The 12,725-nt window shown below is 40.7% G+C and overlaps 1 protein-coding gene across 1 annotated transcript; it reads right to left on the bottom strand.

Moving 5' to 3' along the window:
• Positions 1–2,577: 2,577 nt before the first annotated feature.
• Positions 2,578–11,931, bottom strand: serpine2 (serpin peptidase inhibitor, clade E (nexin, plasminogen activator inhibitor type 1), member 2). Its single transcript, XM_086143522.1, has 9 exons — positions 11,619–11,931; positions 9,262–9,540; positions 8,938–9,165; positions 8,484–8,681; positions 4,981–5,179; positions 4,800–4,897; positions 4,380–4,466; positions 3,731–3,814; positions 2,578–3,405 (listed from the first exon to the last, which is right to left on the bottom strand). Exons 2-9 carry the CDS (start codon positions 9,521–9,523, stop codon positions 3,368–3,370), a joined length of 1,194 nt encoding a protein of 397 aa, XP_085999648.1. The 5' UTR covers positions 9,524–9,540; positions 11,619–11,931; the 3' UTR covers positions 2,578–3,367.
• Positions 11,932–12,725: the final 794 nt, after the last annotated feature.

Genomic DNA, 12,725 nt, shown 5'->3' with positions numbered 1-12,725 from the left:
ATCTAGTTCACATAAAAAACAAAACAAGATAAATGGACCAGCTCTACCCTAGATTGCACCAGACAGTGAAGGGAGCTCTCATGAACTTTTCATCCTCCAAAATATTCTCCCTGCAGGACATGTCTTGTTGTAGCTTTCATCTTCCATGCCCGGCAGGAGGGCAATTCTGTTGTTTCTCTTTTCTTTTTTTTTCGTTTATAGAAACTGAGGCATATTTACTGACAGCTGTCCAGGAATTCATTGACGTTTAGCTTCACCTAATCAAAATTTTTTCAGAGTTGGTCAGTAGAATCAAAACAGGAAGAAGGATCAAGACATGTACTGAGTGAAGTATAGTTAAATAAACATTTTATCATGGTCAAGGATGCTGAAGAGCAGCGATTTTCATTTGTTTCATTTAATAGCAGACCGAGGAGAAGAATGTATCAACAGCTTCCCCTGATCTTCTGATGCTTTTAGTCACATATGTACTTTTAGCTCTTTTCAGGAAGACGTGCTAGCTTCTGTGGTGTTGATTGCAAGTGCCAGATACATTATGGTTTAACAAAAAAACGAGATTATAGTAATCCATGCCAAATGGCAGCGGATCTGAACCTCCATTGACAGCTTCCTGGCCCCCCAACAGCGTGGGACGTGCCCAGGTGAAGGCCAATGATAGACTGCAGTCGATTAACTCACAGAAGCCTCAGTTCATAACATGCCTAAATATTTGGGGGGGGGGGGGGCTAGTGCATCAGGATCAAAAACACGATATCTGTTAAATCTGGGAAGTTTTTATGAGTGCTTGTACTGCTTCAGCGGCCAGAGCGCCTGTGTTCACTCATGAATCTTTTGGCGTGTGTGCAGATTCATGACGTCCAACCAAGTGTCTCAGTCATCTTTGTCAGAGGGCCCAACCTCTCTGAAGCAAACAGGCTGCAGTTTGTGTCCTTATTAAATTGTTAAAATACAAAAGTTACAAGGACAATTGCATCCCCGGAGTCTCACATCTGTCACTTGTGATTCCAGCTATCTGCCATGCCCGCAGGACCTAGATAGAAGAGATAGATCTGATAACCCGGCCCTGTCATCCAATGCTCCAAAACAACCAGACAAGCTGTATCACATCTGCCTGGGATGCAGATGTACAAGTTTTTTTGTTTCATAATCAAAGTAACTTTGCACGTGATTTCAGTTAACCCTTGAGGCACAGGCTGCATTCATGAAAGTGTGTTCAATAGGTTTCCAATTGGCTCTGCAGCTCAAAATAATAATAAAAAAAAGTCAATTGAGACTCAGGATTCCGTATCCACCAGAATTAATTCTAATTGTTTGGGGAATTAGCAAACCCTGCTATCCAGGGTTAAGTTCAGATTGTTAGTGGCAACTAGTGGTCATCTCAGATCTTACTTGCCACACTAATATACTATTAGGGTCAAAAGATGCTTCAATTAGGTAACCAGTAGACATTTCTAGTCTTCTATTGCCGAACAGGAAACTTCAAGGACATGGAATAATTGGTGAAAAGGCTTTCCAAAGACAGTTGGGCCCTCATGGAAATTTGCATTAGTGTCTGGGTGAGGGAGGTGTGGGGGGGTTGCACCCTGCTCTGCTGACAGAACCATAGGACTGACTACCGTGGTTCTCTGGACATCCTCTCATGGGCCCCTCGGTGGGGTCAGAGCAGGGGCACCACATAATTGGCAACCAGAACTCCTCTGCCACACAACTGTCATTTCTGGCTAAACTCCGAAGCACTGTCTTTCCCCTTCACCAACCTCGATCTTCCTTTGGGCCCACCGGTGCCAAGAACCACTCCTGATACTACTTCATTTGCGCCAGCAACCCGCAACATTACATCAGTGTTATTCTGGTGGTGACAATGATCTGTGAATTCCGTGCCGGTCCTCCCCCACCACGGTCAGATCTCATGTTTAATGGTTGTGTGTTCACTGGTCCCATCTTTCACTCCAAGTTGAGGCTGTGAGATTGGGAAATGTCATTGTTAAATCATCTAATGGATGAAAAGACAAATAAGGGAGTATTCAAAATAAAAAGCAGTTTTTAACTCCTAATCCTGGTGTTGTATAGTTAGAGAGATCATCCTCAGTTTTGTGTTCTGGTCTCAGATGAGGTCATTCACTGCATGCACGATACAGAGCCTTGGCATCTCTTTCAAAAATGAAGCAACGGGGTTCATGGAATCGGTCTCTTTTATGGTTTAGTTTTGTTATATACTGTAATTTCGTAAGACTGGATGGAATATGGAATGGTACATTCAGTATTGTATGCTAGAGGGGCTTCAAAAGAACCATTGAGGCACCTTCCCAAAGCATTCGGAGAATTCAGGCAGCACTTATGGCTGCCACACGGACAATGCTGGGTCATTTCACTCATTTAGGAACCGTTCCAAGTGAAAAACCAATTCAGCTGGAGCCAGTTGTCTCTCCCAGCAGAAACTTGGGATGTTATCATCACCATGGCAACCCTTATTGGAAGCGAAATGCCCTCAGAGTCAGATGAACAGTTTAATTCATCACCAGATGAAATGATTCAGATTTTAAGTTTTTCTAATACACTTTCAGTAATCGTCATGGATTCAGTTTTCACACTAAGTTTAATTTTTATTATGGATTTCTCCATCCAATGTTTTCCCTTTTCTGAGATCTTTAAAAAAATACAACCTTTGTACATACATTGTCTATCGAGTTTTTAACGGGTCAAATGACGTCTTCTAAGCAGGGCTAGACACTAGCAAACGTTACCATGCTCAAACACTGAACTAAGGTAAGTTAGAATCCATACAAAACACAGAACTTATGGAAGCGGCACATCAGGAAGCGACTAGGCAATTTTCTGGAGACAACATGGAAATAATATCCCCAAACTAAATGAGTGATATTATAAATGTATTTCATCACAAATTAAGTATGTATGACAACGGTAGGACTTCCTCAGTGAGGGAGGCAAGCATCTCAATATAGCTGCATGCAAAGTATTCAAGATTGGATGTACAATGCCATAACTTAAGAAACACTGGAGTGTCATTACTTGAGAGGAAATTTTTTTAAACTTGAAAAAAGTAACATGATAAATAAAAATGATTATCCTACTAGAGTTCATAAAATACACAACTGACATTCAGAGGCTTTTAAAACCATAATAAATTCAAAAAAGGTATACAAAAAAAATTAAAAATAGCTGGAAAATTGAATCAGCAAAACATTTTTTATAAAGCATGTTATGCATTAGAGAAAATGGGCAACATAAAAACAAATAACACATGTCCACACTGTACATACGTCTATAGAAATGTGTGAATTTTTGCACTTGTGAATGCGTGTTCCCACGTATGACACGAGCAAAGGCAGGATACCGGTGGCTGGACTCAAGGCTGGTTGATCTGGCCCATAAAGAGAATGGTACCTGGGGAAAAACGCAGAGAGTCGCAGTCATATTCTAGCAGACACAGCCTTCAAACCTTAGTGTGAATCAGAGGCCATATTTCATGATGAATAAACCACAGGGGGTTACTTTCTTTGAATTTGACTTGTCTTGCTGACAATGGAATCACAAAGTACATTCAGCCTTTCCAGGTCAGCTTTACATTACCTTTTGGATATGGGGTTATTAGGATCCCAGAGCATGTTATCAAGTAGCATAATCCAAGCAGCCTTGAGACAATTTCTTTACAGGTATTCTAAGTGGCCACTGTAAAGATGGGTAAGGCTGGAATCAAGACAATCTGTACCTGTTGGGTTGTGTCTGATGAGAAACAGGAAAGGTCGGTCCACTGAGACCCAAGGTGGAGAGGACCGAGCCAGCAAAATAGCAGCTGAATATTAAAAAAAAAAAAAAATTGTAAGTATATTTTATAGTACGTATCTGATGTTATCAGTACTACTTCAGTGGTCCTGCAAAGTACTGGGCAATCAATTAATGCACTTATTTCAGCTGGAGTAGTTAAAATATCATCTTGTTATTCTTTATGGTCATACTTGTTCATGAGGATTTTATCTTTCAAAACAACCAGAAGTTATCGTGGCCTACTGAGGAGTCACCAAATACGACACCGCAACTAAGTAATGGTTTGCGTCAACAGTGCAAACGTTATTAACAACAAACAATTTGGGCTTTTGAACAGTGGATAGAAAAGGCTCATGTGCTCGGTACTGAAGATCATAGACTGTTGAGAGCAAGCAGAATTCTTGCTAATAAGCTTATGTTTGGGATTTCTAACAGAAACATTAACATCTAACAGCATTTCGTACAGAAACTTGCATTCCGTACTATGGATTGGGAACAAGCCACATATGCGATTTGACATCGTGCTCATAATGAGCAGCTCATTAGTGGGTGATTCTAAACAAAAACCCAAGCCTCCATCACTGAACACTCACTAGTGGCAGCTGCTGCTTTTGTTCCATCTTCATTCACCACTACTTTGGCTTTCTGCAGAGCCTTGGACACATGGACAGGCTCAGCACCTGGGGGAAAAAAGATAGCTGTTAACAGCTAATCTGGCAAGAAACCACTCCAGCATTAGGAGTGTTTGATGACCCGTTCTGTCTAACACTGGAGTTTTCTGTGCAGTGCCCAATGCTGTGGCAATGGAATGCTTCATTTGGAGGTGACACGGGATGATTCAGCTTTTCACACTGCACGGTTACATACTGTACATTGCATACGCTCTGGCTCTTTGCAATAAATAGCCAAATACCCTCTTCATACTTTTAAGCCCCACTGATATCCAAATAAATCCAATCGTGAATACTGTGAGAATGTTGTGTTTGGATGGGACTGTTTGTGTGTTCACTCACTCAGGTGTCTGAAATCAGCCTTGGCCTGACTGAACATGTCTGTTATACCCAGCGCTGCAAGTGGGGCCTCAAGATCTACCTCGGCGTCAGCAGTAAACCTAAAGAACACCACAGCCATTCAGACGAAAGACTTCTCAAATCTAGCCCAAAAAAAGGTTTAACTGCTTTGGGTTTGTCTTACTTCGGGATGAGCAAGCGGACTTTCCTCATGTGCATCAGTTTGATCCAGCTCTGCACTGTGGCCGTGCTGATATGTGGGATCACGCGGGACAATGGTGTGTCCTCGTCAGTTGGGAGGACAATCAGCATACTGATTGTGTTGCCGTGATAGGGCAACTCAATTACCTTATATTTCAATCCTTGGGGTGTGGTAGCTGTGCCTAGGGGAAAAGGGAAGAACAGGGGATGTTCATTGTTTTAAAAAGGCCGAAGGAAGGCTGACTGTCGGCCGATTAAACCTGCTGTAATTCAAATCGTCAGGGATGACATTGTCACAAATTAAAATCTTTGGGATATGAAAAGAACCACTATAAATTTTTCCCCAGATACTTTGACCAATTTTGAATCTTTGAATTCTATAATATACTGTGGAAACAGTACAGTATGGCAAATGAATGCCCCATTAAAGCAGTTTGTGGTGTTAGAAAAGATATAAAACAGCAATGTAGGAGAGTTAAACTGTGACTGCTGAAGGAAGACAGTAAATCTTATAGCTTTCATGCAGCAGCATTGAGAGCCCACATGCCAATCCTGCACCGGTGGGGTCTAATGGAAAGAAATATCATGTCGGCAGGTATTTGCTTTTCAGGCTGAAAAAAGCAAAAACAAGTGGTGGACCAGGGGTGTCAGACACACCGGACAAGGTACCCGTCCAGCCCCTACTCAGAGGTCCAGGTAAAATTACATCATAGAAAGTTTTTTTTTTAAGCTCAGAGTCATTTCTCAGATAAGGAAACACGTGTAAGTGACCCACCTATATGGAAAAAAAAAAAAAACAGACCTGCTTTGCAGCTGATGACTGCAGATGTTCTGTACTGATGAGACAATGTGGTGCAGCAGCCAGGCAGCAGACAGACATGAGCTTTAACCAGTGAGGCGTATATAAACATATTCACACATACACAATGAAAATTCGACTTTTCAGTGAGATTATTGCACTTTGTATGTTAATATATTACTGATGTCTATTCATAACATCATAATTCAAGGCATAATAATTTTTTAACATAGCTCCACAATTAACAATTGGGCCTCTTTTCAGGGGGTTTCCTTATAACGAATATTAAGATATTGACTTGCCTGTTCATACATATGATATCTTTTTATTTATTTATTTTGATGTTTTCTTTGGCAAGGATTTATTCCCGAAGTGTTTGGGGCTGACACAACGCATCTTTCCTCGAGTGCAAAACAAATTCTTCACCAGGGGACACCTGCTAGACACACGAGGTTGAGGTAGAAAAAACAAAGTGCACTGGAAAAATAATGCTGTTTCATTGATCTGCATGGGTCACATTTTTTCCAGCCCTCTTGCAATATCTTAAGAGATTACATTTTCTTGTAGACATGCTTTTATTTGTGTCGTGAAAAATGTACTGAACACCTCTGATGTGAAAAGCAGTTGGCCAAAGAGAGAACTTGAAAATCACAGCAGTAACCAGCCTCAAACCACAGGCATTCATGCAAATCGGCCTGCAGTTTCTAATGATTTATACAGCCATAAAACTCAACACAGCACATTATGTTTTAATGCCACTAAACCAAATGTGTGTATTTCCATTATATTCAAAATGTCAGTATGAATCCATTAGGCAAGTGATTTAGTTGAAGCATGCGAATGACTTGGTGCAGTACACTGCTAACACTTGTGTGAAAGTGAGAAAAATAGCCATGTTAAATTACTTTTCTTAACAAAGTCAACATGCAGGGAGGATGGACAAGAATCCTCAGCCAAAAAGCCCCAGAACTTATGTGGCATCACTGTATCTGAGCCATGACTTAAATCATGGGACTACCATAATTCCAAGAATGAATGAGTTGAATAAAATCGATGCATTCAAGTTCATTTCAGTGAGAGTAGACCGAACAAGCCCCTGTTCTTCAGCTGTTGTGCACTTTGACCAAACCCACTCAAATGACCTCTAACAAGTCTGAAAATCCATCTGATGAGACTTGTAAGAAAATTGGAACGGCTCCATGCCAGAGTGAGATTCCTCTGGAATAATTTCACAGGTTGCCAAAGATTCGTAGTGAATATGTATTATTTGAATCCCACTGTATGCAACTTGTCTGGACTGGCTCCGCCATAAATAACATTTCTGTCAAGACTATTTCTTTTTCCTGTTCACGTCTCCCAGTTTTATCAGCCATCTGTGTCAGTGCCTGCTAATAATGAAAATATCCCTTTGTGTTAATAGTACTTATTAAAGAACCACAAGCAATTTCAAGACAGCAGGGAGGAGGAAGGCCTAAATATAAAGCAGATATTTTGTTTCCATCTGGTAAAAAGAAAATTACAGAAAAAGGGGAACAATCCAACACTGCCAAAGATAAAGGTTTGCAACAACATAGATTTGACTTGTTGTTAGCTGAATAAAATGACTATTGTTGAGTTTAATTATCAATATTAATTATTCATATTAACAATTACATATCAGCTGACTTGCATTTCCTTATAAAACCAAACACATGGACAAAAATGGTTATCTCTAACCCTCCTTGCTGGCATAGTATAAAAGAGTAAACAAATCACTTGGAAAAAATAAATAATAAAAAAAAGGCCAAATTTTAATTAGAAAATTGATTCACTAAAAAAACTGTTTTCAGGTAGAGTGGCTGCTTAGAAAATATTAGCAACAAAGAAAAACACTCCCATCATCTTAATAAATACCTGTGGTAGATTTTATTTTTGAGGTCTTGATATTCTCAATCATGAAGAGCCCAATATAAAAAAATGCACATAGTTCATGCATTTTTTTTTTCTTCTGAATTTTAGACTGGAACACTCAAGAGTTGTTCGCTATCTATAGATGCACATGGGTAGTGGATTTATCAGGAGGCAGAAAATGTCCAAAAGGCACCGTAACTCTAGTTTGTGTTAGTGAGCACATTATGCAAATCTGCACAAACCATGCAATGTAATTTCACCCAGGAAAATCAATCAATTAAAACCAGCCACGAAAATCAAATTGAACTAAATTTTGACAAATCACATAATCAATACACCTCTCATTGAAACATTGTTGATTTAATTATCCAATTTAACACTGCGGTTTGATGGAAGAATAATAGATCCCACTGATTAGATTGCTAATCACATATAATTGATCTTGGCATTTAGTGATGATGAATCTACTTTTCAAAACCAATCTGTGTGTGATTTATTTTCTATGTTTACATTTCATCTTGAGAAGAATGTGAGTATACCAAAATTTCTTTTGATGCAAATAACATTTTTTGAGGGGGAAAATCATTGGCTGGAGGGATCAGTTGCTCTCAAGAATGTGCACCACTGACCCAGATTAAAACTGACCAGACACACTCTGAGCGATTGCCTGACATCCTTCAACTGCTACTTGTCAAGGTGGTGTCCTTCCACTGTAGTTTCTGAGCGCGTGAAACCAAGTTTGTGACAACTATTATTATGAAGGAGGTCAGGAGGAAACACTCTGAACTACCACTCACCGATATTGAAGACAGACAGCTGGGACATCATGGGGACTTTGTATACGTTCCCATTGCCCCCGGTGAAGGACCTCATCTTGGTGTTCTTGGGCTGGAAGCGGGACTTCCATAAGCCCTTGAAGTAGATGGAGTTGACAGCAACCAAACGAGTTAGCTCTGAATCCAGCATGTCTGGTTGGATCAAGCTGGGAATGTGACCTGCATAAATTTTGATATCGAGAAGATTCACATGAGAGGACAAAAAGCAACACAAGGCAGAAAATGAACCTCATTACATAAGAAAAAAAACAAACAAAAAAAAAAAAAAACTTTGAAAGCCTTATCTGGAATTTCAGTGTATGTTTTTTTCTTAGTTTGAATTTTCTATGTAAAATATTCAAAACTCAAAAGTCCTGGTAATTTTTATTCTAAATAAATGACAAACTCATGCAGTGTACTTGGTCACTGCTCCTACCTTTGGTCTTATTGCTGACCCATGTATTGATGATATCTGCTGCCCCCTGGGGGTTGCCGAAGTCCAAGCTTCTGCTCTCACACTGGAAATTAGCCTTGTTTGTGTCTACAAAGGCCTGCTCCATGGGGAAACTCTCTTGGCTGAACATGGCATTTGCAATTAAAACAATATCCTGGTTAGACTTTGCTGTCAAGGTCTTGTGAAGCTTCTTCAACATCTTGTAAGGGCCTGCAAACGCCAAGTAACATCTGTATTAGTTTCCAATTTAAGCTCAAGATCTCATCTGTAAAAGTTGATCTCCACTTCAACAGATACGCATTTTACCATTTTTCTTGTAACGAAGAGCATTAAGCACTTGCTTTCGGGTTTCCCCATGGACTCCTGGGAGTAGCATGCCGAGGATAGATGCCACTCCATGGGGTGAAAGCACAACATTTTCCAAAGGGTTGGATCGAGTGACTTGCTGAAACACCTGTATTCCAAGATCTGAGCCCCGTTCTCCATAGGATGGAGACTGGGACAGCACACCCTGATGAATGTGTAAGATCACCAGCACGTACAAGCACAATAATGACAAGCGCTTCATTTTTAGGTTTACACCACCTAGTAAAAAACAAAACAAAAACACAATTTCAGACATGTGCAGTAATTAGAAATATTACTGATAGACAAGTAAAACAGACTCAAGTGTCTCATCCACATGATGCGTCATGTTAAACCACTATTTTCACTTTCCTCATGCTCAGCCAAGAGAACCTTTAATTATGTGCTGCTCTGTCTAACATTCTCATATTATCTAAATATTGCAGTGGCTTATTCAGTTTCAACCGTTTTATTTTTAGCTAGATTGAGAGTTCAGACAATTTTAAGAACATGAATCAGCCAGTACCCCCACCCTCCCACCCTCCCACCCCCCCACTTCCTCACTCACTCACTGGAGCAGAATGAATGTATTCTCAGGAGCCAGCCAGAATTATTGATGGCTTGCTAAGAGGGCCATGTAACATTCATGAGAAATGATTTATATTGTATTTATTTGATACTGAGGATACAATTTAACATCGAACCAGATTACACCGATGGATTGAATTTCAGCTCTCCTCTCTTGAGGGCTTTTTTTTTTTGCATGCAGTCAAGAAGCCACAGCACAACCACACATTACAAATACATCCTAAAACACAAAAACGAAATACACAAATTAAATGCTGTAAAAGTGTTAAAACAGCATTAGTTGTGAGCCTCACCATGGAAGATTTGCATCAATATTCTCTCAAAACTTCCAGAAAGGAAACGCTAATTTACACATTCCATGTTAGGGGTACAATGTATTCCCCTAAAAAGCTGAACGAGACAGGTTTTTTTGAGACATTTGGTGTTTTCTGTGTTGGGATCACACCAATCATTTATGATAATCTAGCTGCTAGTTTGTTTGCTTGTTTGTTTGTTTTTTTACATAATTTGCCCAAGCGTTTATATTTTTCCCTTTTTACTTTCTATTTTTATACTTGGAGGCTAGAGATTTTAACGCATAATATTTATAACTTAACCACCTGTTATGCGCTGTCCACGTTCTGCTGTGTGCGTTGAAATGTCCCCATTGATGGACAATTAAAGGCGCATTCTATTCTAGTCAAATCAATTTTTGCATATGATCATAATGCTAAAAAGGGACGCATAAATTTAACTAGATCACAGTGCAGGACTTTGCAGTTTTTCCAAAATCTAAATAACTTTTTTCCCCTTTTTTCTTGTGTTTGTCCTGAAAGGAGCGCACACGTAAATGGCTGCACACCCGCCGCCTGTGAGATCAATAGGGGGCTAATTCAGACGGAGAGGCGGCGGCGCTACGGGGAGCGGACTCTTCTCCGGTGAAAGCCTGGGGGGCGGGGGGGGTCACGGCGGCGTGGCCCCCACCCCCTACACACACAAACACGAGTGAAAAAGTGAAATTACATTGTCGTTTATTCGCACTATCAAACACGTAACAAAGCATGTCTGAAAAGAATATACGCTTTAATCGCACAAAAAAGGGAAGGCTAAAGGGCGGGGGCGGGGGATTGTTAAGCTAGGTCCGAACGTTATCGTGGTGAAGATAAAAGGATGGCGGTTACCTCTGACGTGAACGGTGAAACGCAGGTGAAAAGCTCACTTTCTCGCATTCTATTCTATTCAAATCAATTTATGCTTATTATCGTAATGCAAAAAAGGGACGCATAAATTTAACTAGATCACAGTGCAGGATTTTGCAGTTTTCCAAAATCTAAATAAAAACTTTTTTCCCTTTCTTTCTTGTGTTTGTCCTGGAAGGAACGCACACGTAAATGGCTGCACACCCGACGCCTGTAAGATCAATAGGGGGCTAATTCAAACGGAGGGGCGGCGGCGCGACGGGGAGCGGACTCTTCTCCGGTGAAGGCCTGGGGGGGGGGGGGGGGGTCACGGCGTCGTGCCCCCCTCCTCACCCCCCCCACACACACACACACACACAAACAAACACACAAAGGAAAAAGTGAAATTACATTGCCGTTTATTCGCACTATCACACACGAAACGAACCGAAACATGTCTGAGAGGAATAAACGCTTTAATCGGACAAAAAGGGAAGGCTAAAGGGCGGCGGCAGGGGATTGTTAAGCTAGGTCCGAACGTTATCGTGGAGAAGATACAAGGATGGCGGTTACCTCTGACGTTAACGGTTAAGTTCGCCTCCTTAGCGCAGGTGAAACGCTCACTGTCTCGGGCTCAACAGCACGGCGTTTTCCTCTTCTTTCTTTCTTTCTATTTCCCTTTCTTTCTTTTATCGAATAACTCGTCCGAAGTGTGAGTGAAGGAGCTATCCGCTTTTAATTCCGCTGAGAGCGACGGCGGACACTGACTCGTTAAGTTTCTCCCGACGAGAGAGAGGACTTTAATAGACTGAACTCCGCCCTCAGACCGGCCAGCGCGTGTGTAAAGCCAGGCTCTACTTCCGGTTGTGCTTTTCAAAATAAAACATAACCGGAAACGTCAAGTTAACCTTCGGATCTCACGACAACCGCCTCATGTTCTTTAGCAAAGTGTTAATATTGATATAACATTATATAATATAATATGATATATTATATTATATAATATAATAGCGTGTGGCGGGGGACCCCAGAATAATTTGCGAGCGATGTGTGACACGAACCATCACCTACTTGTAGTAACGGGCGTGCACCCTCACCCTAATGGTTTCCCTTGTTCGTTGCATGTGAATAAAAGTCAACTCTTAATGAGCATAGCTATGAGAGCAAGCTATCCATGAATCCGATGGTTACATTACTAAACCTCAGCTCGCCACAATATGAGGATAAATGATGTATCAATGTCACCAGACGATGCCATTTCTGGCCAACACTACAGTCTAATGAGAACTGACAAAAACATCTTTTACAACTGGGAATGACAGACAGTGGGTGGGAATACGTGGAACAATACAATACACTCATCTTATTTCTCTTTTTTTTTAATTTGTTTCTGCTTTTCATTACTGCAGATGAGAATCACTAGGCAGTTTTCAAAATCACAACACAGTCGATGGATTTTCATTCTAAGCCACAGTAGTTCTGGTCTGGATAGGCTTTGCAGAACCTGTGTGAGCAAATCGATTTTTTTCCTTTTTATTTTTGTTTGCACCAATCAATGCAATCCACCTGATGCTTGCCGGGTAACGCAAAAGTTCGTGTACTGCAACACACACTTGAGAAAAGGCTTGCAGAGGATCGATATCATTATAAATGGGGTTATATTGAGCATGTAAATCACTC

Source organism: Fistularia commersonii, chromosome 3 (genome assembly GCF_037954325.1).
Source record: "Fistularia commersonii isolate RoL2024-O1a breed Wild chromosome 3, RoL_Fcom_v1.0, whole genome shotgun sequence".
In the NCBI taxonomy this organism is placed as follows: domain Eukaryota; kingdom Metazoa; phylum Chordata; class Actinopteri; order Syngnathiformes; family Fistulariidae; genus Fistularia; species Fistularia commersonii.
The sequence above is the reverse complement of the archived record's forward strand: the minus strand, read 5'-3'. Positions and strand labels throughout refer to the sequence as shown.

Bases quoted from the DNA above. Each gene is read 5' to 3' on its own strand.
- serpine2 (XM_086143522.1), bottom strand. From the start codon at position 9,523: ATGAAGCGCTTGTCATTATTGTGCTTGTACGTGCTGGTGATCTTACAC. The intron at 8,682-8,937 runs GTAGGAGCAGTG...AAATTTATGCAG, and splicing joins GGTCAGCAATAAGACCAAAG to GTCACATTCCCAGCTTGATC. The intron at 5,180-8,483 runs GTGAGTGGTAGT...CTTTTCCCCTAG, and splicing joins GCTGTCTGTCTTCAATATCG to GCACAGCTACCACACCCCAA.